Genomic DNA, 27,714 nt, shown 5'->3' with positions numbered 1-27,714 from the left:
GGCAGACCCCCCTAAGCGGGTCCTAACACTGACCCTTCAGCCTGCTTCCTTGAGCTTCTGGCAAAGATATCTCTAATGAGACAGAGAGGGGTATTTTTTTTTATATACACCCCTATATACTTATTAACCCTTAATAGGGAACACATGGGATGGGCGGCAGCATTGTAACCAGGCTGTGTGATACAAAGTAAATACTAATACAAAAAGAGAAGTCCTGCGCTCACTCCCATCACTACTGGGCCGGCAGCAAGAACTACAGTACACATCAGCCCCAATATATAGTAAAAACCAAAGAAAAGAAACATAGAAACATAGAATGTGACGGCAGATAAGAACCATTCGGCCATCTAGTCTGCCCAGTTTTCTAAATACTTTCATTAGTCCCTGGCATTATCTCATAGTTAGGATAGCCTTATGCCTATCCCACGCATGCTTAAACAAACAAAAAGAAAAAGTTACCTGCGCTCTCTCCTTAATCCCTATGTATATTTAGACAAATGTTATACATTGTCATGACCGGGATAACCCCCACCGGTCCAAAATGGGGAGGAGAAAGGGGGACAAACAAGGTATCACAAACTCCAGTCTTCTGTAGGCCAGGAGATATTCCATCTGCAGAGCTCATCAGCCAGACAAGGTCGCAATATTGCACACCATGGTCACCTCACAAATTGCTTCAATCCTTCTCATCCGAAAGCATTAGTCGCTTTAGCAGTTTGACTGCTTCAGCCAGAGGACTGAATCGTGGGTAAGTCACTATACAAGCAAAATAGCAGAGAAGCTGCAACAAAATGCTTTATTTTCAGCCCTGCCCCCTTTTCCACAATTTGTTTGTTATAATACTGTACTTTTTACACATCCCGTGCAACTCAATAAAAAGAGCTCAAATTAGATTACTATATCAGTTCTGATTGTTAAACACATTACATGTGTAGGATCTAAATATTTTTTTTGTAGTCAACACTAACCCTAAACTAACCCCCCTTAACACCACACCCACCTTACCCCTAACCCTAAGCATACCTGCCCTAATCTAACCCCTAACCTTAACCCTATCCTACCCCTAGACTCAAAACAGGATTAACCATAATACTGCATTAATCCTTACCTTACCCTAACATTAACCCTACACAAACCCTAACCCAGCAGCGTACATACCGCGGTCGCAGGGGTCGCAACTGCGACCGGGCCCAGCACTCCAGAGGGCCCGGCCGCCCTGTGGACCCCCGCGACCGGGGAACCAGCTGCCACGTTTTGCGGCCCTGGCCCGCGCGGCAAACCACCGGGGCCGCATATGGAGGGGTCCATCCGGTGGCCCATGCTGTCAGGGCCACCCGATGGATATGGATTATCAGGGGGCCCGGTCAGCGCTGGGCGCTTTAACAGTGCGACCGGGCCCCCTGTGATTACATCACAAGCTGGGAGGAAGTGATTCCCCTGTCACTGCTCCCAGCTATCAGCCCGCGCGGGAGGAAGGAGGAGGAGGGAATCAGAGTGGGAACTGTGACTCCCATCAGGCTGAGCCCCCAGGGAAAGTCACAAGGTAGGAAACATTTTGTATATGCATGTCTCTGTATGTGTGTCTGTGTCTCTGTATGTGTGTCTGTGTCTGTATGTGTGTGTCTGTGTCTCTGTATGTATGTGTGTGTGTCTGTGTGTCTGTATGTGTGTCTCTGTCTCTCTGTATGTATGTGCGTGTCTGTGTCTCTGTATGTGTGTGTGTGTGTGTCTCTGTGTGTCTGTGTGTGTCTCTCTGTATGTGTGTGTCTGTGCCTCTATGTATGTGTGTGTGTCTCTGTATGTGTGTGTCTCTGTATGTGTCTGTGCAGTGGCGTACACATGACCCATGTGGCCCCGGTGCGAAAATTGATCCGTGGCCCCCCCGCGCTTACTCTGCGTGGGCCGGGGCCCAACACATGGTGGCAGGCACCTGGTCGCAGGGGTTGCAGGGCTGCGACCCCTGCGACCGCGGTATGTACGCCAGTGCATGCAGATGCACACACACTTAAAGGATCACTACAGACACCCAGATCACATCAGCTCAATGAAGTGGTCTGGGTGTCAGGTCCCTCTAGTTTTAACCCTGCAGCTGAAAACATAGCTGTTTCAGAGAAACTGCTATGTTTACACTGCAGGGTTAATCCAACATCTAGTGGCTGTCTCACTGACAGCCGCTAGAGAAGCTTCCGCGATTTAAGACACTGAACATCCATAGGAAAGCATTGAGTAATGCTTTCCTATGGGCGGTTTGAATGCATGCGCATTCGGAGCTGAGAGGCGGAGGGATCCCAAGGGAGCGCCAAGGGAGTCTGGCGCTGGAGAAAGGTAAATGCTGAACACACACACACACTCTCACGAACAGACGCATACACACTAGCTAACAGACACACACATTTACTGACAGAGACACACTCAGCGACAGACATACACCCTGGTATGTACACCACTGTGTCTGTGTCTCTGTATGTGTGTGTGTCTCTGTTTGTCTGTGTCTCTGTATGTATGTGTCTGCCTGTGTATATATGTGTGTGTCTGTATGTATGTGTCTGTTGGGGGGGGGCACGGATCGGGGGAGAGAGGGGAGGTGGGTTGTCCCACGGATCAGTTTTGCACCGGGGCCCCATGGATTGTGTGTATGCCACTGCCCTAACCTATAACTGAACCCTAATACTAACCTTACCCCTATGGTATCCCTCTGCTAATACAAGTACTGATATCAAAAGATGAGTTTCCTAGTTAATACAGTAGAGAGTGGTATGATGCTGCCATCTGCTGTCGGTTTTTGACATTTCAGGTATTTACCTGTAACACTGAAACTCCAGCATGCTGATTGCACTGGAAATGGTGCTGGGCAGTTGACTAAGCCCAGCACAGATCACATGCAGCATGGGGCCATGTTTGGAGACTTTGTCAGGGCCTGTCCAAAGCCTGTGGGCTTCTTTTGAGTACCTGCCAGCCCAGAAACATAGCAGCTGTGTGGGATCTGCTTGGCTGTGGTGATAGGTGTAGTAGCTCTCAGTTTGAGAGCTGCTCCAGTTGACTGATGGGAGCCCAATGTATTGATTGATACCTGGGATTCCCTTGTGCAAGCAGGGATTTAACCCTACTTAAAGCAAAACTTTAGAAAGTGTCAATATAGTTAGGGCATACTGACACATCCTAACGTTGTTAAGAAGTGCTCTGCTCTCAGTGATTCCGGCTCAAAGCCTCACATCACGGTGTGTGAGGGAGCAGAGAATGGAGATTACAGAAAACAATGCTTCCTCGCCGCTCGCCTCCAATATGAGCAGCCGGACGCCAGGAAGGAGGGGCCTTAAGATAACTAGGTGGCCATCTCTTCGTCTCCCCAGGACACAGGGCTAACAGGGCATCAGCCAGGGCATTTGAGGGCCCAAAAAGGGCCGCCCACGGCAAAAGCCTTGTTAGCGTTTTGGAAAATACAGTCGTGCCTGGATCTATCCAATGCAAGTTGGAATTTAAACAGAACAAGTAATTAGAAACCGCAGAGCCCCATGCAAGAATAAATTAAGTGCCTCTCCTTGGTAATCTGCCAGGAAGAGATTGCCCCTGCATTTGGAGAGGCTGTACCTTGTAAGAGGTCTGTGTCATCACCGGACAATGTAGTCCTTTGCACATTCAGACCACGTAGCATTACAGGGCCACTTGCAGAACCCAAAGCATGGCCGGACCCCTTAACAGATTATAGGCTGTACCCTCCTGAAGGTGAGCCTACTGACCTGGTAGCCTCTGCTTACAGGAAGCATGACCCTCTCTCCATACAGCTCCATTTCCTTCTCGCCCCCAGCTCCCTCTGTCCCCTCCATCCCCCTTTAACCTCACAAATCTCCCGCTTCTGCTCCCTCTCTCCCCTCCCTCTCACCCCACAGTTCCCTCGTACCCCCCAGCTCCCTCTCTCCCCTCCATCTCTTGTAGCAGACTCTATCCTCCTATGTTCAGTTGTCCGTACCCACTTGTTCGTCTCCCGAATGAATGGTGTGTGGTCCCTTGTTATGCCCCAGTGAACACCGACCTCCCCTGGTTGTTAAGCACATATTTACAACTTGACACCTTTGCTTGAGTGCTTTCCATTCTGTCTCCCGAACACAGGCAGCAGTACTTGGTCGTCGAACGCCTGGAACTGTTTTCAGCCTCGCTTTTCCGCGAACCTGGGCAAAGAAGGTACAGCTGCCTGTTCAACTTCCCGACCATCTAGACGAACGATGTTCGGGAGATATAATCTACTGAACAGGGGGAGCACTCGCTCCATAACAGCCAGGGGGAGCATTCATCGGTGTTCGCACAGGAACCACCGAAAGCTAACCGTCCATCCTACTCAATCTCTGGAACTATTTTGGGCTATCCCTTGGTGGCCGGTCGGTCAAAACTTTATTCGAACATAAAGTGCTTTTTGGATATGTTGTGCATTCAGGTTGGGGCTATTTGGGAATGATTTTTGTGGGGTTCCTGGATTTCTGTCATGTATGTTTGGGGTATGTTAAAAATGTATGAAAGTTTCTGTATTTGAGAGATAATTAAATTATCTTAAGTTACGCTCAATCATCTCTCAAACTCAAAGGCTCTTGGGAAAGAAATCCTTGTGTTTTTGATATGGAAACCTCATGCTAGGGGCAATGCATAAAAGCCGTGTGTGGCAGAATAAAGTCAGCTGTACTCCCAGAACTGTGTGTCGTCTAGTTGCTGGGGAGGAGATGGGCTATTTACTTGGCATTTTCTTGTTCCTGATTCTACTCTTGGAGATCCTGCGGAGGAGAGTCCCTGTTAGGACTAGGGCTTCACTACATCTCCCTCTCACTCCACAGTTCCTGTCCAGCTTCACACACAGACGCTGGAGGAGCTGGGACAGGCCTGCGAGTACTGTTCTTGCAGTGCTTCTATCAAGCATAGGAAGCTGACTGTACAGCAGAGGACACTGAGCAAGGCTCCTTGTACTAATCTCTCCCCACCATTCCACCTTAGCTCCAAAGAAATATACTATAAGTACTGAAAACAAGCGCTCCCTACAGGACAGGCTTAGGGAAATCCGACCCTGTACACACTAGAAGTTATTGTATAGGGACATGTGCTGTGGTGGGGTAAGTGCATGTGCCGCACCACATATGTAGATATGACTATGTTTACAGCATTGCATTAAGCCTAAGACGGTAATGAATATTAATAATAATAACAGTTACATTTTGAAGTATACATTTGACTTGGGCAATGTGCAGATGAACTTATCCTTTATAAGTGAAACATACATATTTATTTACTAAATTGGGAGGTCACTAGGGAATTTTACATTTTAGAAATGCAAAATTATCTTACTCTACTTGGTGAATTTGGTTGAAACTTGACTGGTCAATTACCATGAATTCACAATGAATAACCCTACAAGTCATATTTGTCATCACAACCGGTGCACATTGAACATGCTCAAGTTGCATTGCATGCTATGATACTAACTAGTATATGCACAGTACAAATTAGAATTGCATTCAGATTGAGGGCTTTACAGGACATATTGTCATTTTGTTTATTTGGATTTTCAATCAGTTCTGTCAAAAATAATTCACAGTGATACACCTAATTGAAAAAAATGACCATTCATTATACTACATTTTCCAATAATAAACTCAATAATCTATCTTTGTTCGTCCAGCCCAGACTGCTGTTTCTCTTCCAAGCTCTGCCAGTATGAGTTACCCGAGAAGAGTTAGCCAACATACAAAAATCCATAGACACCATCATCTGGCAGAAAAAAAGCCCACGATTATCAAGACACCTCCTATACCTACCAAATCCAGGGGGTGACTGGGACTGCCAAACCTATATCACTACAATTTAGCTGCACAATTGACCCAAATTATCCACTGGCACTCCCCACCGGATAAACGACAGTGGGTAAAAATAGAGTCATTACTAACAGGGGCAGACATCCCCCAATTCTACACCTGGACCCCCAAACCAAATAGAGCCTTCCTACAGACTACCTGCCGAGCCATCCTGAATTTAATCCACATATGGGACAAGATGGCACCCAAATACGCCTTAGGTGGATCCCTGTCACCAATTACCCCAATACTAAGAAACAGACAATTACCCTCCCCCTCCCCCCCCCCGGCTATGAGAGCAGCAGACTTCATGGGACTGGAATGCAAGGGCTTACAACAACTCATTCTCCTGTACGTAGACAACAAGATAGTCACATTTGAACACCTACAATCACAAGCGCTGTTAACAACCAGGGACTACTTTCGATACATCCAGGTTAGGGACTATGCAAATACCAAGGAGGCTAGAACAGCTGCCAAGTCCCCAATGACATTGTTGGAGAAACTTTGTTTCACTGAAACCTCGCAAACCCAGCTGTTCACACTACTATACCAACACCTCTGCTCAGACACGGAAGAGAGGGAAGTTATGGGAGGCCGACCTGGGGGAGACACTGGAAGGCACTGACTGGCAGGACATTTGGGAGGCGAGCGCTAAGTCAATATGCGTAACAATACAGGAGCAATCCTATAAGACACTATTTAGATGGTACATGACGCTAGTTAAGCAGTATCATATGAAACTAAGCACTAACGATTTATGCTGGTGGCTACGTGGACAGAAGGGGAGCTACATCCACATGTGGTGGCAGTGCCCGAGGGTGCAGCAGTTCTGGCAGAGGGTGGTTACCCTAAGTTCCCTAAGTTCTGACATCCTTCGAAGACGAGTGCCCCTGGACCCATGGGCATGCCTACTGCCGAAACCGACTGACAGCCTCCACAGACACAAGCAGAAACTGCTCAACATGATTTATCTAGCAGCACGCAGAGCTCTGGCCCAACACTGGGCGAACCCTGACACTCCCCCAACAGCGCTGGTAGTCAACAAACTACGTGACAATCATCTCATGGACAAGCTGACTGCACAGGTCAGAAACCATCATCTAGAAACCAAACCGAACAGGTTGGGGAGGCCGCGCGCCTCCAGACTGAGGGTACACAATCTTCCCCCTGGGTTAATGGGGGGAAACAGACAACAACCTGGTTTGACAGGCAATGAGGCCCCAACAGCACTATACCACCTCACTACACAGACACCGTTACACGAAACCAACCGAATGGGAAGCCGAAACTAAGCAGGCAAGAGACGCAGGAACACCATTCCTTACACTCAAGGACACTGAGATAGGGTAGAGAATTCTCGCAAAGATTTTGTTCACAAGATTATTACCTTTTGTTATACTATGTTACTGTTTACAAGCACAGTTCTGTTCAACAGAAACTTATACACAAAAACCATGACGGAACACTAACAGGCGAATAGAGGTTGTTTTGACAACATGAATTACCTAATAAGTTTATTTTGGCTCTCTGTATTAATATATTATTGTTTAAGGCTATTGCACAAGCCACGACCTCACTAACGTACCATCACTTTCAGTCATGACAAAAATAAAATAAAAAAATAAAATAAAAAAATAATAATCTATCTATGTTTCGGATAGAGAACTTAAAGGAAAACTATAGGGTCAGGAACACAAACACGTATTGCTGACCCTAAAGTGTTTAAACCACCATCTATCCCTCCTGCCCCCCCTTGCCTCCCTAAATATAGTAAAATGTTACTTGTATTCAAATCTGCAGCTGCTGACTCTACCCCTGATCTGCCTGCTTGGCTGACATAATCAGAAGTGAGTCTCTGGGCCAATCGCAATGCTTCCCCATAGGTTTGGCTGAGACTGTCAAGGAGGCAGATCAAGGGCAGAGCTAGCACAAGCAGGGGCGTATTAGCCGCGAGGCAAACAAGGCATTTGCCTTGGGCGGCATTTTCCAGGGGGCGGCAAAAAACGCCGCCCCCAAATGCCCAAGGCAAATGTCTTGTTAGCCTTGCGGCTAACAGACATGCTGGGCTGGTTGCTGGGCGGCCGGCGAGGGAGCTCTTCCCCTGAGCTCTCTGCTCAGCTCCCTCGCGCGCCGCCCGCAGAGTGAGACTGGGAGCCGGAATATGATGTCATATTCCGGCTCCGCCTCCCAGCCTCACTCTGCGGGCGGCGCGCGAGGGAGCTGAGCAGAGAGCTCAGGGGAAGAGCTCCCTCGCCGGCCGCCCAGCCTGCCCGCCAGTGCCGTCCTGCAGCCACTGGACCACCAGGGAATGGGAGAACCCCCCCACCCCCAGCATTCCCAAAGGTAAGGAGGCTAGGGGGGGGGGGGGGGGAATAAATAAAAAAAAAATAATGTGTTAATGTGAGTGTGTGTGTGTGTGTCTCTGACTGTGTGTGTCTGTTAGTGTGTGTCTGTGACTGTGTATGTTAGTGTGTGTGTCTGTGTGTCTGTGTGTCTGTTAGTGTGTGTGTGTCTGTTAGTGTGTGTGTGTGTCTGTTAGTGTGTGTCTGTGACTGTGTGTGTTAGTGTGTGTGTGTCTGACTGTGTGTGTCTGACTGTGTGTCTGTTAGTGTGTGTGTCTCACTGTGTGTGTCTGTTAGTGTGTGTGTGTCCGACTGTGTGTGTTTGTTAGTGTGTGTGTCTCACTGTGTGTGTCTGTTAGTGTGTGTGTGTCCGACTGTGTGTGTTTGTTAGTGTGTGTGTCCGACTGTGTGTGTCTCGCTGTGTGTGTCTGTTAGTGTGTGTGTGTCCGACTGTGTGTGTTTGTTAGTGTATGTCCGACTGTGTGTGTTTGTTAGTGTGTGTGTGTTTGTTAGTGTGTGTGTGTGTCCGACTGTGTGTGTGTGTGTCCGACTGTGTGTGTTTGTTAGTGTGTGTGTCTCACTGTGTGTGTCTGTTAGTGTGTGTGTCTCACTGTGTGTGTCTGTTAGTGTGTGTGTGTCCGACTGTGTGTATTAGTGTGTGTGTGACTGTGTGTGTGTGTTAGTGTGTGTGTGTCCGACTGTGTGTGTCTGACTGTGTTTGTCTGTTAGCTAGTGTATGCGTATCTGTCAGTGAATGTGTGTGTATTTAGAAGGCGGGGCAGGGGGGAAGGGTTAGGTGGGGATGGCGCGCGCGGGGGGGGGGTGTCTGAGTTTTGTCCTGCCTAGGGCAGCACAAAACCAAGATACACCACTGAGCACAAGACAAACATAGTTCTGGCCAATCAGCATCTCGTCATAGAGATGCATTGAGTCAATGCATCTCTATGAAGAAAGTTCAGTGTCTGCATGCAGTGCGTGTAGACACTCAATGGCAGTCACACTGTGCAGCACTGACCAAGGAAGCACCTCTAGTAGCAATCTGACGAGTGCCCAGTGGAGTTATCACTAGGCTGTAATGTAAACACTGCCCTTTCTCTGAAAAGACAGTGTTTACAGCAAAAAGCCTGAAGTGACTTACCTGAGGCTGCGGCGATGTCCCTCGCCGCTGTCTCCTCCTCCGCGACGCTCCTCTTTGTGATTGCGTCGGCCGGTGGGCGAGACTGATCCCGCACACCGGCCGAGGAGACCTAATGCGCATGCGCGGAAATGCCGCGCATGCGCATTACGTCTCCCCATAGGAAAGCATTGAAAAATAATTTCAATGCTTTCCTATGGGGTTTTAAGCGACGCTGGACCAGGAAGTGACCTCTAGTGGCTGTCTAGTAGACAGCCACTAGAGGTGGAGTTTACCCTGCAATGTAATTATTGCAGTTTATGAAAAACTGCAATAATTACACTTGCAGGGTTAAGGGTAGTGGGAGTTGGCACCCAGACCACTCCAATGGGCAGAAGTGGTCTGGGTGTCTGGAGTGTCCCTTTAAATCCACTGTTGTTGATGTTACTGAATAATTATTGTGGAGAGATTACCGAGGTCTCTCTACTGTGCTCACTCCTCCAAACCGTTCCCATTTCAAAGATGACTTTCAACATTTTAACTGGTAATTTCCAATCAAACTGTCACTGTCCAACCCTTGCACCCTACCAGTGACCACTGGGTGGGGGCTCTATTAAAAAAATAAACAATGGGGCTGCTGTGGGCAACAGGTAGAATATAATAAAATAATAATTGGAGGACATCACACTGTCTCCCTTGCCCCCACCCATGGGCTGAGGATGGAGGCTGTGGGCTGAGGATGGAGGCTGTGGGCTGAGGATGGAGGCTATGTAAAAATGAATGGGGATAGATATGCTATTGTGTATTATACCAACCCCCTTTCTATGGGTTTATTAATGAGGGGTATTAAAGGGACAAGCATCACTTATTATGTTTTTAAACTAACAAGCAATTATTTTTATACTAATATACAAACCAAAATAAATCAAAGAAAAATTTGAAAAGTATGTAATAAACTTTTATAAACGTATATAACTTTGGTCACTTTGTGTTATTGGGTAAACCACTCTGATAGGGGAATTTATTCAGCCCCACCCCGTCTTACCAACCCATGTCAGTGTCAGACCAGTCCACTAATGACAGACACAGGGCATCATTGTGCAGCAGCAGTAAGAGAAACCAGAAACCAGAGCCTGCTCTGCATGATCTCACTGATCAGACTCTCTCTCTCTCCTACTCCTATCAGGATACTGCAAGGTGAAGAGATCTCCAGACTACACATGTGTAAATCTGTCAGGTATGCCCACTGAACTTTTCTAGCATTCCAAGGGATAGAACATTGATTGGGTTGATCAATGTGGGCGTGGAAATCAGAAGAAAGAAGATGCAGGTAAATATGAAAAAAAAAATACCACATTTACCTGCTTTTTTCAACCTGCAGAATGAGGCTAAGTTCCCTTCTTCTCCCTTCACTTCTTCCTTTGGTGGCTTGAAGTCCATTAAGCCCTTTAGCCAACCACCCGAATAAAATAATTCAACCTACCTAATAATTGAGGGGATCCAATAAATCTAATACCTCTAAAAAAAAAATCTTATCTTCAGAAGACTTTTTTTTTCTTCAATCTTGTTTTCGTCAGCCCTGAAAAAGGCCAAATAAAAAGCCATAATAACCAGATGCTACTATTAAAAATAAAAATAAAGATCTGATCTGGAAAAAAATGCATGTCAAGACTCTGTTCAGACTAATATTTTAGTTTAAGTTTATAGTTATGTTGCTGTTTAGTAGATATACCCCCACCCACGGCTGTGCAGGAGTGGGCATAAGGGAGGTATTACACCTCCTTTATACTAATATGGGGGGTCCTATTGATCACATAAGCCTTTAAAAAATAAAAAAAATACAAATTTTAGACTTCAGTGTGGTAACTGGCTAGTAACTGCTGGCTGCCCTTCACATGATTAACCTTTCGGACAGAGAAGGTTTTTTATTATTTATTTTTTTTAACTATTTGCCTGCTGGTTCCTAGCTGCAAGGGGGTAAATAGTTTTGATTTCTAAGAATCAGGGTCCAGGATTTCAACTAAATTCAGGCTGTTTTGGAGCTTGATCTGCAAAATCCATACATTGTTATATACTGACTGTGAATAATATCTTGCTTTTGCTATCTGAATGGCCCTATAGTGCAGGGAATAGTCCCCATTCTGTAGGAAAGCCAAATGATACTTTAGTGTGTGTGTGTGTGTGTGGTGGTGGTGGGGGGTGAAGAAAGTGTCTCAGGAGACTAAGTGGCATCCTAAGAACAAAACCTGATTGAAGTCTTCACTTTCTGGGAGTGTTTTATCTGAACTCAGAGAAAGAGCAGTTTATGAGACAGCAGTCCAGTGTAAGTGCAGAGAGATGTCTGCCAATAGTGTTTGATGTGTGCACAGGGAATCATTTTACAAGGTGTGTTTGGTGTGGGTACAGACAATGGTTGGGGTAGGAGCGTTTAGTGGATTTACAGGGGGATTCCACGAGGACTTTTTATTGTGAGTGAGGTAAGTGATATTATAAAGAGAGCTGGATGCTGGCTCATTAAGGCCTATTGTTGGAAAGTGAAGCAGAAGGGTGTTTTAGTGCAAATTTATTATAATGCTTCTCCCCCTCCCTCCTCTGCTGTGGTTACAATAAGGAAGTACCATGTTTCAGTTTCCTTTGCATCTCTGTGTTTAAAACAGGAAACTGAATATAACAGACGCAGAACAAGTGAACTTGGGGAGAGAACAAATAGGCTTCAGAACAAGGGTTGTGACCAGGGGGGGCTCTGCAGGAACCCAGGAGGCAGGGGGTCGTTTGAGAAGACAGACAGAGGGCTCGCTCTGCAAACACTGTATCTATCTGACACTTCTAGAGATGTCTTACAGCTGGTACCATGGTAACATCACTCGTTCGAGAGCTGAGGATCTCCTGTCACAGGCTGGAAAGGATGGGAGTTACTTAGTGCGAGACAGCGAGTCTGTCTGTCGTGCTTACGCTCTGTGTGTGCTGTAAGTTGAGAAACTCATTAATTTATATCCAGTGCGTTCCATTGGAATTGTAGTGTTCTGCAGTAATTAATACATGTATCCCTTATTATATAGGAACCCACATAATCTGAGGGGTCCCTACTCGGGTAGGGAGTATACTATAAAGCACACAGCTTTGTACACTATTACTGGGGGGTGTAGAAACATTGAAATTGGGAGTGGAACAGTGTACTATGTATAAGGTGAAGTTGTGTTACGATATTTTGGTATTTATGTTTTTTGAAAATAATTTGAATAGATCTATCATAACCCATTTTAGAAACCTGACCTCAACCTGACCTAGGTGCAGAGATTATCTAGCAAAAACCATGCTGTTTAAATCAGCTTTCCTTTTTTATCTTTCATTATTTCTTTCTCTCTTTCAAATGTATTAGTATTTTTTATGTAAGAATGTAAACAGTAAAAAAAATAAAAATACAAAAAAATAAATAAACACAAGGTTATTTACCATAGGAAGCATTGCAAGTAAATTTCTAATTTAAGGTCAAAAATAGCCAAATTGGAAACATTCTCTAACTCAGCTATGCTTTCAGTTAAATTACTCTGGCCTTACATTTAAAATTCACTTTGAATTCTCACTTAATAAATAACCCTGCTAACTTTGGATCATTCTTCTCTTACGCTACCCACTAAAATTACCAGCGGGGATTTGTTCCCCACATCACTTTTATTTCCTAAACTCATGCTATGCAGGTAATATGGGTTATTATTCATATAACATGACGACAGGGGTGGATGTTTACTTTGAATTATAAAACAGGTGTATTTAGCAGGTACCTCTCCAGACAGCAATTGCTTACTGGCATTACAGTTGGTCTATGCAAAGTGCCTTGCTATCCCTACAGATAATTATAAAGACTGCAACTTTACATACCATCAGCCTAAATGTGGAAGAGAATGGGGAGAGTAATTAAAAAAATAGGCTGGCTGTAGGTTGCCTCTATCTGGGAAAGAAATTGCAGGGAAACATAGCATTCAATAATTTATATGGGATCACTGTAAAAGATTTTCTTAAGCTCCTGACAAGCTACTGTGATCTATAATATGTTTGTATATCTGTGTAGAAAAGTAGAAAATAGAATAGTGTTGAGCATATAAATATCCTGGTGATTTCATATTTCAGTAAAAAAAAAACATTATTACACATTAACACATTGTTTGTTCGCCATTAAAAAAACTGTAGAGAAAATGTTAGATGTTAAAAAATTCAAGGTTGTGGTTTTGAGCAAGTGTTATCTAATAATGCTATATATTTAGGACTAATGTGTTAGTTTACGTATTAGAATTAGGATAAACACATTATGGTTAAAAAAAAAAAAAAGAGGGTTTTGTAAGATCTTGTGTTTCTTCCTCTTTCCTTCCATTTTTGTGCTCATTTCTCCAATGCATCTAATTTCCCTGTTGTTGTGGTATGCATTCTATACCTCACCCTCTTATATATACATCTCTCTTGCACTTGTCTTACATTATTATTATTTTGGTATTTATATAGCGCCAACTTTTTCTGCAGCGCTGTACAATATTATAAAAGGAAAAAACAATAAGTGAGAAAATGACAAAATGTTATAGGAACAATAAGTTGATGGGGAACCTGCTCAGACAAGTGTACAGTCTTCAGGAGGAATGGCATAAAAAAACACAATAAGAAGGGCATCGAGGGGGATAGCAACCAAACGACAAGGTGGGAAAGTTGCAGAACTGGAGGTGAGAGTGGAGTGTGGCCCTTTAGGAGAGAGTAAGAAGCAGGTTTATGAAATAAGTCACTCTGACAGGCCATAGGTTATTAATAAAGAGATAGGATTCGAAGGACGACTTAATTGATTGAAGACTAGGGAAGAGTCTAATGACAAAACCATATTCCACCTCCATGAAAACACATTTATTCGCATGTAACATGCAAACAAAAAGAGATAAAACATTATTCCTTCTTATGCTTTTGTCCTTTTTCTTGTCTTCCATCCACTTTGACAGATGACCAATCTTGAAACGTTGGCGCTCTCTTCTTTGTCCTGCCTTCTCTGATGTCATCTCTCCTCCTTGACTCATTTCTCTGTTGTCCTCTTCCTGGTTTTTCTCCCTGATGTCTTTTGTACTCTGTCTTGACCACTCTCCATTTAAGGCAGTCATATTTTCTGTTCCTCGTTTCTGTATTATTCAAATTATTGCTTTCTATTTCACTGACTTCCATTCTGTCAGTTTGACCCTTTTCTCCTACCCCATCTGGCTGAAATGCTCTCTTTTTCCATCTTATTCAGTTTTCTAGGGATGTGCACTGGGGAAAATTGGGTTTGTTTCGATTAATAAATTTTCAGATTTCGGTTCTTCAGAAATCCAGAAATTGTCAATTTGGAACAAAACAAAATTCAAAATTAAGAAAATAGATTTTGAAGTGTCTCTCTGTTGTTTAATAGATAACTCACTAATTTGCCATCCTTACTTGGGATTGCCATTTTAAGGATACCATGTAAGGGAGCTATCTGATGAACAGCACCATAATTTGGTATCCTTAAATATGTCAGTCCCACATAAGGGTACCAATTTAGGTAGCCGTTGTGTTTAGTAGATAGCTACCTAATTTGGTATCCTTAAATATGAGAGTGTGTGTGTCAGTTTGTGTCAAATCAGTGTGTGTGTGTGTCAGTGATAGTGTGGAAAGTGTGTGTGTCAGTAAGTGTGTAAGTTAGTTTGTATCAAATCATTTAAAGAGTATCTGTCAGTCAGTGTATGTGTCAGTGTCCTCTGTGTGTAACTGTGTGTGTGTGTGTGTCAGTTTCCTATGTATTTATGTTAGTGTCCTCTATGTGTAACTGAGTGTGTGTTTGTCAGTGAATGTGTGTGTGTGATGAGGTCTATTTATCATTGACATTATACCATATTTATTTAAAAAAATATTCTTTACTACCTTTAATCAGGCTTATTCTCCAATATGGAATTAAGTTAATTATCAGTGTCTACACGTTTCATTTGGAATTAAAATCAATAGAATTTACTTTCTCTTAGGATTCTTTTAGACCTGCAGGTGTACTTTTCCATAAAAGGTTGAGAAACACTGGTCGAGCCATCACTATTTGGCCCTTGTCAAAGTCACTCAGATCTTTTTACTTTCACTTTTTTCCTGCTTCCAATTGACAGTGCTTGTAATTCAAGTGACTGTCAACTTGCTGCCTAATATACCAAGTGGTGTATTTAGGATTTGTGCTGCCTTAGGCAGAACGGTTCTCGGGCACCCCCATAATTTAAATTTTTTCTCACCCCTTTCTGTCAAGGTCGCACTTTGACTGACAGACACTCACTCACTGATAGATGCATACACTCATTGACAGACACACTCTCATATACACTGACAAACAATGACATACACACACACTCACTGATTTGACACACTGATAGATAGACACACACTATTACAGACACTCACTCACTGACAGACGCACACACTCACTGATAGATGCATACACACACTGACAGACTCACACTCTGACAGACGCACACTCTGACAGACTCACACTCTGACAGACGCACACTCTGACAGACGCACACTCTGACAGACACATACACACAAACTTACAGACAGATACTCACATTCACTTAGACGCACACACTGACAGACACACACTCACTGATAGATAGACACACACTGACAGACACACACTCACTCAGTGGTGTATCTTGGTTTTGTGCTGCCCTAGGCAGGACAAAACTCAGACACCCCCCCCCGCGCGCGCGCGCGCCACCCCCACCTAACCCTTCCCCCCTGCCCCGCCTTCTAAATACACACACATTCACTGACAGATACGCATACACCAGCTAACAGACAAACACAGTCAGACACACACAGTCGGACACACACACACTAACAAACACACACAGTCGGACACACACACTAACAAACACACACAGTCGGACACACACACACTAACAGACACACACACACACTAACAAACACACACAGTCGGACACACACACACTAACAAACACACACAGTCGGACACACACACACTAACAAACACACACAGTCGGACACACACACACTAACAGACACACACAGTCGGACACACACTAACAAACTCACACAGTCGGACATACACTAACAAACACACACAGTCGGACACACACACACTAACAAACACACACAGTCGGACACACACACTAACAAACACACACAGTCGGACACCACACACTAACAGACACACACACTATCAGACACACACAGTCAGAGACACACACACACACTCACATTAACACATTTTTTATTTTTATTTTTATTTACTCCCCCCCCCCCCAGCCTCCTTACCTTTGGGAATGCTGGGGGTGGGGAGGTTCTCCCATTCCCTGGTGGTCCAGTGGCTGCAGGGCGGCTCTGGCGGGCAGGCTGGGCGGCCGGCGAGAGAGCTCTTCCCCTGAGCTCTCTGCTCAGCTCCCTCGTGCGCCGCCCGCAGAGTGAGGCTGGGAGGCGGAGCCGGAATATGACGTCATATTCCGGCTCCCAGCCTCACTCTGCGGGCAGCGCGCGAGGGAGCTGAGCAGAGAGCTCAGGGGAAGAGCTCCCTCGCCGGCCGCCCAGCAACCAGCCCAGCATGTCTGTTAGTCGCAAGGCTAACAAGACATTTGCCCTGGGCATTTGGGGGCGTTTTTTTGCCGCCCCCTGGAAAATGCTGCCCAAGGCAAATGCCTTGTTTGCCTCGCGGCTAATACGCCCCTGCACTCACTTACTGACAGACAGAAACACTCACTGACAGACACACACACACACACATTTCCCCCAACACTAACACATTTTTTTATTTTAATTTAAATCCACCCAGCCTCCCTGGGAGAGCTGGAGTGGATTACTTACCTGCGGTCCAGAGGGGTTGTTACGCGGGCAGGCAGGGGGTGTACAGACAAAGTAGGCGCGAAGGAGCTTTAATCTTCCTGCTCAGCTCCCTTGCGCGCTACTTAGTGATGCTGGGAGCCGGAATTACGTCATATTCTGGCTCCCGGCTTCATTAAGCGGCGTGCGAGGGAGCTGAGCAAGAAGAGCTCCGGTGAGTATGCTCCCTCGCTGCCCGCCACCCGCCTCGTGGGGGCTCAAAAGTGGCCAGTCGGCCAGCTCTTAAGCCCCCCCAGACACAAGGTAAACAAGGGATCTGCCTGGGCCTTTGGGGGTGCCTTTTTTGCTGCCCCCTGCAAAGTGCCGCCCATGGCCTTGTTTGCCTCATGTGAGATTATCACTGAATATACCCCACCCCTTGAGAGACAGATAGATAGATAGATAGATAGTTCTATGAAAAGTAAATCCTTCTTAGTACCTCATACTAATTTTGGAGAGATGACGTGAATATAGCAGTACTTTCTATTAACTTTACATTTTTTTCTGTATATAGATATCAAAGTTGTGTCTACACATACAGGATCCTACAGAACACAGAGCAGCAGCTGTCCGTGCAAGTAAGTCACCTACCTCACCCAGCTTCTTTATAATATAGAAATAAGAATTTAGGGAAAATACTTTTCAAGGGGGAGCCTTTGACTACACATTATTTAAAAATAAAAAATAAAAAACAGCTAGCAACTAAAAATATTGTTTATATTGTTCTAAACTGTTAGCCACTGTATTTCCTCTAGATAGGCTTTCTTGACACTAACATGTTTAGTCACTGAACTCCATAATTTAACAAATTACTTTGGAATTGGAAAAATGGTGGCTAATCTAGCCAAGCTGAGAATGAGCTATTTTAGCTTCCATTTTGCCTTTCAGATTTAATTTAATAATATGTGGAGTTTAATGAACAACCCTGTAACGTTTACTCTCCTTGTAATGTGTGCTATACGGAGCTAAGGCTTTATGGAAAAAACTAGTCTGTGTTAGTAAATTGTGATAGAAGGTTGTGAACAATTCATGCCACAATTGCTCGGTCGCTAGGAATTAGTAATAGCTACACCTTGTTTGCCGGTTTTATGCACAACTAAGATGAGGTAGAGTTTTAGGTGGAAAAAAAAGGGAAGTAGTGGGGACAGGGGGATTTTGGGGTGGTCATTTACCAGAAAAGCAACGTTTACATAAAAAGGAAATACTGAAAATAGGTTCTATGTGGTGTTGGATATTGAAATATTTTATTTGTTTGACGCAAGCTCCTTTCAGTCTTAACTTTTCCAAATTCACGCTTTGAAACAACACAATGCATTCTCTGATGAGATACAAAATGATAATAACACTACAAAAAACACTCTATAGTGTCCATTCATTCTCACACTTCATTAAAAAAAAAAAAGCCGAATGCCATAAATAGCAGAGTACATATCTGACTGTCTGTGCCATAATAACAATCAGTTCTTTAAAGATTCTTTTTCATAATGGAAGGCCAACTCAGTTAACAACTGTTGATCTGTTGTCAAGTTAAATAGGCAGGACATTCCAAACTGACATCAAACTAGAAGATTCTGGTCCTTAAAGGAAAGTCTATGACCAATAATGCATATTTTGATTGCATCAAAAATGGATTTCCTAAAATGATAAAAAAAATATATCACAAGCCCGAAAAATTAACCTCTTACGCTAATGAAAATTCTACCTCCACCTTTTTTTGCCCAGCATTTACTCCCTTGTTAGTGCTGGTCATTGTACAATCTAATACCTCTCACAGAGATATTTCCCAGTCCAAAGCCTTCCATAGAGATGATGTTTTTATTGTGGTTTAGGGAGTTGTGTTTACTAGACGTTTATTATAATTATTTTTATCGGGGGCGGGGCCTGGGCTTCATGGCGGCTGGACGTGCTTCGTGTGAGCTCCGAGCTCAATCAGCCTGATTCACTGCACACCAGCCAGCCCGGACTCTCACTAACGCCAGAACCGAATCATACCTACCCCAGAAACCAGCCACAGTGCCCCGGGTCTGCCGCCTGCGGGTACACGGAGCGCCTGTCGAGGGTGACGGGAGTGAGGCCTAGCAGCATCGCCGGACGGGTGAGGCGGCCGATCCCCCGCTCTGTGCGACCTAGTGCCCTCCCAAGCTTGCATCTCAGCCCTGTCCCCCCCCCCCCCTCTGGACCGGCGGGGGTCATCCCGGTCCGCACTAGCCGGTACCCGGCATCAAACTCGCACAAACTTGCTGAGACACTGCCCCAGCAGAACTCCACAAAATGGCGGCCAGACTAGCCCTGAAAGGCGCCAACTCCCAGCAACCCGAGCCGGAGCCGCTAAACTCGGCACAGATAACCCAAAGGAGGCTGGATGAAATCTTCACCAACTTCTGGGCCAGGTTGGAGGCACGTCTAAACGCACCACAGCTACAACATCAGGAGGACGACCGGGAGGTAGAGGGCCGGATGGTGAGTGGGCCCCCTCCGATCACCCAAATCCCCAAACCACACAAACCTCGCCTTAAGAGATCACCTAGGCCGAGGGCCACCAGGGGCAGAATCCCGCGGCATCGTCCACACAGGCGGAGGATCAAACGCTGCGAGCGACCACCTACCACCACAACCTCCTGCCTACCCCCCAGAGGGGAGGACTGGGACCCCAAGAGTCCCCAAGTCCGTGGCATGAAGATGCCGGCCTATCAACCGGCCTGGGGCTGGAGGGATACCCATCGGAGCCGTCAGACCGCTGCAACAACCCTCGTCCTCAACACACAGGACTCACGGTTCCCACCCTTAGGAATAGGCTGAAACCAAGCTTGCTGCCTGAAGCTGAAATGCCATTATGGGACTAATCACAGACAACAGACACCACTGCTGATCCATGACACAGAGAACTTAATGTAGTATACTCACATGTTTTTTTTTTTTTTTTTGCCTATAATGTGGACTCTATGTATATCTTAAGCTTTACAATGTTCACCTTGCATGGATAATGTTACCAGGTTATAATGTTTTCATTCTTTAAATTCACATTACTTTAACTGGCATTAAGTTTCCCATGCCTGCATTGTTATAATTAGGCAGCATCCATGTATATCGCCCAGCTGGTAGCCATAGCATGCATGTAAAAGACCTCATATGATACTAAGCCTACCTACGCTTCAACAAACGTGTACTTAATATTAGCCAATGACTACAATAGGCTTAACCAACATGTTTAAAGCTCCTTTGGTTGTCTGCTGCTTTGCCCTAATGGCAAGTGGACATGTCTCACAGCACTAGCTTGCTCAACAAATTAGCCTTTTGATACAACATTTATTGTACTATCACAAGCATTGCCTCAGTATTGTTTCAATGAGGATTTGTGGTTACATAAGCGACAATCTACACTATTGAAAGCCTTAACTCAAAGTACTTAACCTAAAGATGCCCCACATGATAATACTCTCTAATGAAAAGCTCTTACTCGCTGTATTGCATCTTATTCTAGCTTGCTTAAAACTCGTCTCTACTAAGCGACTCACAAAATATAAAAACAAGGCATTACCTCCCTGGAAATGTACGTAACTATGTTTTCAATGTTTTACCACCAAAGATATGTACTACCTATGCATTTCCTTCTCTTCATTCTGTACCCCTCATATATGCCTTAATAAAAGAAAGATTTAAAAAAAAAAAAAAAAAAATAATTATTTTTATCAGGAAGATAAAACAATAAGGCAGGCATAGAGAGAAAAAAACAAGGTGCTAGTAGATCACAACATGATTGAGATGAAGTTGTTATGGTGCCCCGAGTGTTGCTTTGATAAGCAGCACACAAAGCCTAGATTGTGATTTTCAAGCCAAAGCAGCACATTATAAAATCATTTAAAACAAAGCCCCACTTACCCTCCAATACTGCAGTCAGTCGCCCTGCACAGCTATATTTCTATAACGGATTAAGAAATAATTGATAGTGGCATGAACTGATCCAATATATATTTATTTAGGTATCCCCAAACAACTATCTATGCATGAAACTGCTGGGTTGTCCTATGTTTTTATTTGAAGCTATTTGTCTAATTTGTTGGATAAATTATACTTTTATTTAACTAAAAACCCTGTGCCCTATGTAGTTTCGGGGTTAGTATGTAATTTATATTTACAAGTGTAGTTACAGAATCTTGGTTCTATGTGGTGTAAGATATAATTTTGCATGCACGCAGTGTGTGTGCTGTGCCCTGGTACATTATTTACAGCAGATAGTTGTTCCTCTTTTTTTTGTGTGTGTTTGTTGGGATTAATTTGCATATGCTGTTTTTGTATAAGTAACTAACATCTGTTATACTGTCATTAACAAGACAGTATCTTGTGTCATGCACTGAAGCCATTTTCAATGCTACTCTTGCATACCTACTTATTTATATGAAAACAAACAAAAAAATACTGCAGGGTTTAAACTGAACATCGTCTTGTAATGAACAGCAAAAATGTAGGCAAAATTTGCTTATTTGGAAAAAATCTCCAAGTCTGCAATAGTCACAACTTCTCTATTTTTTGCCTAATTTTTACAATGTATTACAATACATTTAACAGTTTTCATAATTGTACAGTTTTGTGTTATTTATTTTACTTGTACACACTGTACTCCCTCGGTCACATACATGCGTAAATTAAATCACCTTTCTCAACACTTATATATACAAAAAGCCTTTCAAAAAAGCACTTGTCTTTCTTACATGCACACACTCAGAGCCAAATAAACTCTTGTATCTGTCTCACACACACATTTCTGTATGCCCCAAAGCACTTCCTTTTTGTATAGATGCAGGACTCCATGTAATAAATACATACATGCCCCATTAGTTTCCTTCCTCCAAGAACTGCACATGGTCTATCTGACATGTACTCACATTCCTGTGCTACACACATCATTAAAAAAGTGCAAACCTGTGAATAGATGCAGGAATACATACAAAAAAAAAATCAGGCACACATTAACAAACATGGACAAACAGTCATTCTTATAACACAATTGCCAACTGTCACTTGCTTTTCTTCCTCATTTCCAAAACCACTACGACTTGGCATGTTAAATTTAGACAGGACACAACCGTGAGGCTGACAAAGAAGTAGGAACTGCACAGCATGATTCAAATTGTCACAATTTTCATTAGCCCTTGTGCGCAGACATAAAGGCCATTATCGGGATGTCTTTGGACCTCACAATGATAACCATCATTAAATCACAAAATTGCTCCATTTTAATGTCTGAATTGCAAAATTGAGGAAAAAATTCTCCATATCAACTCTGATCACAACTTGGTTATTTTAGTCTCAATTCTGCAATTGGTGCTTAATGAATAGCCCTGTTTGTAAAAACGAGTCACAAAGTTGAAGAGGCAGAGCCCATAAAATTAGATTAATTATGCTAAGCATCTTGTTCAGACAAGCTATTGTCTTCATAAGTGTCAGTCTTAACTATGAGTGTTCTTAGCTGGAGGGAAGAGCTAGAAGTGCCAGAGCCAACACTGCAGCCTCTGTGATTTCAACATCCATTTCCTAGGTGAGTCAATGACAGCGGAGATACATTTGTTAACGTATTACACATACCTCCCAAGTGCCCCTCTATAAGAGGGACAGTCCCTCTGTTCTTTTTCTCATTGTTGCCCATCCTGCCTTGTAGCTTGGAACGTTGGTTGCAAATACGCATGTAACAGGATTAGACAGCAAAAAAAATTGCTTACTTAGTGTGTCTCTAAATGACTGTAAATGTGTTATGAGAGATTTGAGCAAACAAAATAAGTTGCTCTATGAATCACGAGGTGATATTCTCATTTAGGAATACAAACTGAAACACACAGGATAGAGTTTACATTTTAATATGCAAAAAAAAACAACTTATTGTATTTTCCCCAAATATAACTAGGAAATGATGTAACAATTTAGTACAAAGGCAATTATTAGCCAAAATTGAGAAAACACCTGCAAAGAAAAAGCAATTTTCAGGGTAACTCCAATTCAAGTGCACGCAAATGACATTTGTAATTAGTAGAAAAACATGCTTGCCTTTAGCAATATTTAATGAGATGTCAGGGTTAAATCATACACAGTAATAGAAATAAAAGCAGCGAGATTATGCACGGTCAACTGCATTGACACAGTAAGGTTGGTTAGTAAAGCAAGAGAGTTTCTAATTTGCAGAAATCAATAATAATCAATAATAATTAGGAAATTTTATGGGACAAAAGCAGAATCCAAATAAAAGTGCTATATCCAAAGGCCAGACTCTCAGATCAGAATATTCTGGTAACAAACTAAATCCAATGGGGATCAAACAAGCTACAAACAAGTCCTTTTATGAAAGCTGGAGACAGTCACCTGTAGACCAGTCGATGTCTTGTTCTAAGGGGAAAGAGTAGAGAGGGCGGAATGGGGAAGAGTTAGAATGTTTTGTTCTAAAAATGGTCTAACATACTGCAATCACCATGGAAACCAGTGGAACCAGCAGGCACCATTGGTGAATCCTCCACCACCTTTTACATTTTTGCACCAATTTTTTGAACAGAACACTTTTATATATCTCCCCATTGTCTGTAAGCAGAGTTTGAAGACCAGGAGATCCATCAGTGTCTTGTTTTATGTGGAGATGATGGAGAAGGGTCATAGTCAGTAGCCAATGGTAGATATCAGTAGAAAGAGAACGAAACACAATTTAGGTAGTAGTAGGAGATCGTCTAGAAAGCAAGCCTATTACCTGTAATAGTTAGATATCCTAATAAAACATTAAAAACAACCACGTGAAGTTCATTATGAGTAACCCATTCAGAGCAACCATAAGTACTGTATGTCGCAATGTACGATGAGTGATCAGCTGATACTCTCAGCCTATCACCACTGCTTCTCTTCCTGTCCTTTTACATGGTCGAACAGGGGAAGCATTAGACAGTGTAGAAAGGTTACCATTAGCAGATTGATTGTAAACCATGTTCAAGTTTCTTTCTAAAAGAGATAAGGGTTCAAAAAAGTATTATAATTTGGAGAGAATTACCATTTTCACTGCAGTGATGCAGCACATCTATGTTAAAAAAAAATCCCTGGCGCAGCTGTTTAAGCTATTTTGTAATTATAATTAATTAAGTGAAGCTGTTTAAGTTTTACTTAATTCATTATCGTTTTGTATGAATAAATCAGCTGGGTATTTTGTAATCCTTTTCCCACATAAATGTTAAATAAATCATGTTTTGGGTTGTTGTTTTTTTTTCGTTGGTTGATGTGCAAACTTCAAAAACCTAAATCACAGTTTAATCAGTATGTCCTGATATACGATATACACCATACTAAGAACATACTTATGTATTAAACTTAAAACAGTGTTTGAAACTTTGCCACATTCAACATTTAGCTGGTATAACCCAAATTCGCACACTACAAAAATACATAAATACTTGTATTAGGATTGCAATGCACGTTGCAACAATGTACAATTTGTTCAAGGCTTTGACATTTGTTGCAAGCAGAAAACAAACAAAAATATAGTGTTATTACATGATTTTGCTATTTCATGACGAAAAGTCATGATTTTATGAAAGACACGGAGGCGAGTATTGCTTAACCCTTTCTTTACTGTCCACCAATAGCAGCAAAGAATACAAACAGTAAGAACAAATGGTAACCATAGTGATAGACCACTCCCATACCAAGTCCCAGTATAATAGTCAGCACCTCCCCACACAATTCCTCTTTCTTTGGAGATGCGACACCAAACCAGAAAACAGGAACCAATGAACAGTCCAGAACTCAGAAGACCAAACCATCCCGAAATCCAGCCGGATACTTATCAGGAACCATCTGTGAACTGGGACTAAACCATCAACAAATGACTAAGCGTCAACAACAGGGAGTCTGTCACAGCACCATCCATTGATCTCCAGCCAATGTGGTGAAGTCTTGGGAAGAAGTGAGGATCTTTATACAGCACCAACAGCGCAGAATCAACCTGTGAAAACATAAAAAACAGGAGTCCAACCGTTAAATCCGTACTAAAACCAATTGCTCATGCCAAGACACCTTGCTAAAGTGGCGCCGTACCCAGTTCTCTAGGTACTTAGCCACATGGTCCGTTGGGAGCCATTCTGCCGACCTTGGGTGATGGAGAGCATCCAGGTCAAACATAGGTTCCCCAGATGGGTCTATGAGGGCGGAACCTGCGGTAGCGGGGGAGTCGCGGCACGAGCCACTCATTACCAGCCCCGACAGAGCAGGGACAAAAAGGTCAGTGTCCTGTCCGCCAATGTCGTCATTGGAGTCACCTACGGACTCAGCATCAGCCTCCTCACAAGACCCGATTTCTGAGTCGGAGTCACTCTCTTTTTGTGCTCTAGCACATTTCCACTGCCACACCCGTTCTGTCTGAAAGGCTCTCTTGCGTGACATAGGCATGCTGTCAGTGGATATAGTCACACCAGTCGTATTGTTTCTGGAGGCAGGGGGACTTAAGTGCCTGGATTTGGCCGTAGCCTTTCTTGGAACATCCCCTGTAGGGCTGAAAGCAGAAGGCGCTAAGCGCGTCGGCGTGGCCGAGCCTTCTGCGGCCAAAGGGAGTGCCAGTAAGGCCTGTGAAATAGTCTGGGAAAGAGCCGAGGACATGGAGCCCATGGCGGTCATAATGGCTTCCGTAACGGAGCGCTGTAGAGCTAGGGATTGGGCATCGTCAGGTACTGACATAGGGTCACCTGCAGAGGAAGGGGGCCAGAGCTGGTAGAGGGGCTAACCAAAGCATGGGGTATATCCATTTCCCCAGGGGGAGGGCGGTGGCAGGCACTTTGTACTTGGGCATAATAAAATCGCTGTGAGATATCCCAATGTCACCAAATATAAAATAGTAATATATGCTGCAGGGAGTTGAAAGCTAAAATGAAAATGACAGGGAGAGAACAAGCTAGCAGGAGTTAATCACACCAGACTAGCCATACCTTATTAGAGGGTAGAGATAGGGAGCTCACCAGGGCCCAGACTGTCAGACAGGAAGCAGGAGCAATGGAGTCACAGACAGCATGAGAAAGATAAGGCAAACAGAGAAAAAAGATAAGAGCAACAGGAGAAGCTCAAGTGATAGGGATACTGATAATAATACCCTAAAGAGGTCTGGAACCTGGGCTCAATCCACAAGAGGATAAAACATGGAAACATAAAACACATGGAAAATAAATAAGTAAATAATGAAACTACAAGCAAAAAAGCAAATAAACATACATGTAGCAACAGAGCAATAATGAGAGTAACATCAATAATGCAAATAAATAGTATACATAACAATAAGGCAGTGATAATATGGAAGAAATTAGTCATGTACTTATCTGTTAGGTAGCAGCAAAGAAAGAGGAATTGTGTGGGGAGGTGCTGACTATTATACTGGGACTTGGTATGGGAGTGGTCTATCACTATGGTTACCATTTTTTCTTACTGTTTGTATCCTGTGCTGCTATTGGTGGACAGTAAAGGAAGGGGTAAGCAATATGAGCCTCCGTGTCTTGACATAAAATTCTTTTTGTTATACCAGTGCCCAAAATAAAAATAAAACCATTATTTATTGGAACACACCCTAATGCACTGTGCTTCATGTGCCAATATATGCAGCATTCACACAAGTTGGGTGAGTTTACACTGGAAAATGTATTCCCTTCCTCTCTCTCCAGCTCAATTAAGAGTCTAAGCCATGGTCATTTATAACTGAACTGGACCTGAACCTTGCCCCCCTAAAAGATAATAAAACATACCTTATGTCCAGTGCTGCGCAGGTCAACTGGTGCTGGCCCCGCCCCCGATGCACCTCCTTGGCTGACATCATCAGATCTCAGGAAGGCGGTGCGGGACCGGGGGCCAAACACCAGTTTGGCCAATTAGCATCTCCTCATAGAGATGAATTGAATCAATGCATCTCTATGAGGAAAGTTCAGTGTCTCCATGCAGAGGGTGAAGATGCTGACTGTCAGTGTTGCTCACTGTGCAGCACTGCCCCGGGAACCACCTCCAGTGGTCATCTTAGGAGTAGCTACTAGAGGTGTCCCTAGATAGCAATTTAAACACTGTCTTTTCTCCGTTTACAGCAAAAAGGCTGCAGGGACAGGCTATAATCACTCAACTATATTAAGCCGTAGCTGTTATGGCGACTATAGTGTAATTTAAAATTTTAAATTCATTTTCACATGCCTTTTAACCAAAGTGAGAATTCATAGTGAATTCGAAGGTAAATTTCAAATTTATGTTTAGAATAGAAAATCTAGAGAAATTATCTAAGTAATGCTTTCTGCTCAGCCACTCTGGCCATAGATTTACTTTGAATTTATCTTGAATTCTCACCTTAGTAAACACCCTGTTACATGGTTACGTACCAAAGAGAGAATTCAAAGTGAATTTCCAAGTTTAAAATGCCTGAATTAATTTGGCTGTGCTTTCAGTTTTGCTGCTCTGACCTTAGATTTTTTTTTTTTTTTTTTTTATTCTTTATTTTTGCAGTGCATATGGTGGTAACATTCAGGCACGTGGTACCCCAAAGGCAATCCGCATGCATATTTCAAAACAAAGAGTGATAACA

The 27,714-nt window shown here is 43.5% G+C and overlaps 1 protein-coding gene across 3 annotated transcripts in view; it reads left to right on the top strand.

The window, feature by feature from the left end:
• The first annotated feature begins 11,971 nt into the window (after positions 1–11,971).
• Positions 11,972–27,714, top strand: part of INPP5D (inositol polyphosphate-5-phosphatase D) — a 125,594-nt gene continuing 109,851 nt past the window's right edge. For 2 of the 3 annotated variants that reach the window (XM_063442376.1, XM_063442378.1), the window contains exons 1-2: positions 12,031–12,256; positions 17,662–17,725. In XM_063442376.1, the coding sequence (XP_063298446.1) occupies positions 12,123–12,256; positions 17,662–17,725 (198 nt within the window). In that variant the 5' untranslated portion in view covers positions 12,031–12,122. Of the gene's footprint in view, positions 12,257–17,661; positions 17,726–27,714 lie in introns of all 3 variants that reach the window. The other variant, XM_063442377.1, reaches the window with a different exon arrangement.

The sequence above is a fragment of the Pelobates fuscus genome, chromosome 2, assembly GCF_036172605.1.
Source record: "Pelobates fuscus isolate aPelFus1 chromosome 2, aPelFus1.pri, whole genome shotgun sequence".
In the NCBI taxonomy this organism is placed as follows: domain Eukaryota; kingdom Metazoa; phylum Chordata; class Amphibia; order Anura; family Pelobatidae; genus Pelobates; species Pelobates fuscus.
The sequence above is the reverse complement of the archived record's forward strand: the minus strand, read 5'-3'. Positions and strand labels throughout refer to the sequence as shown.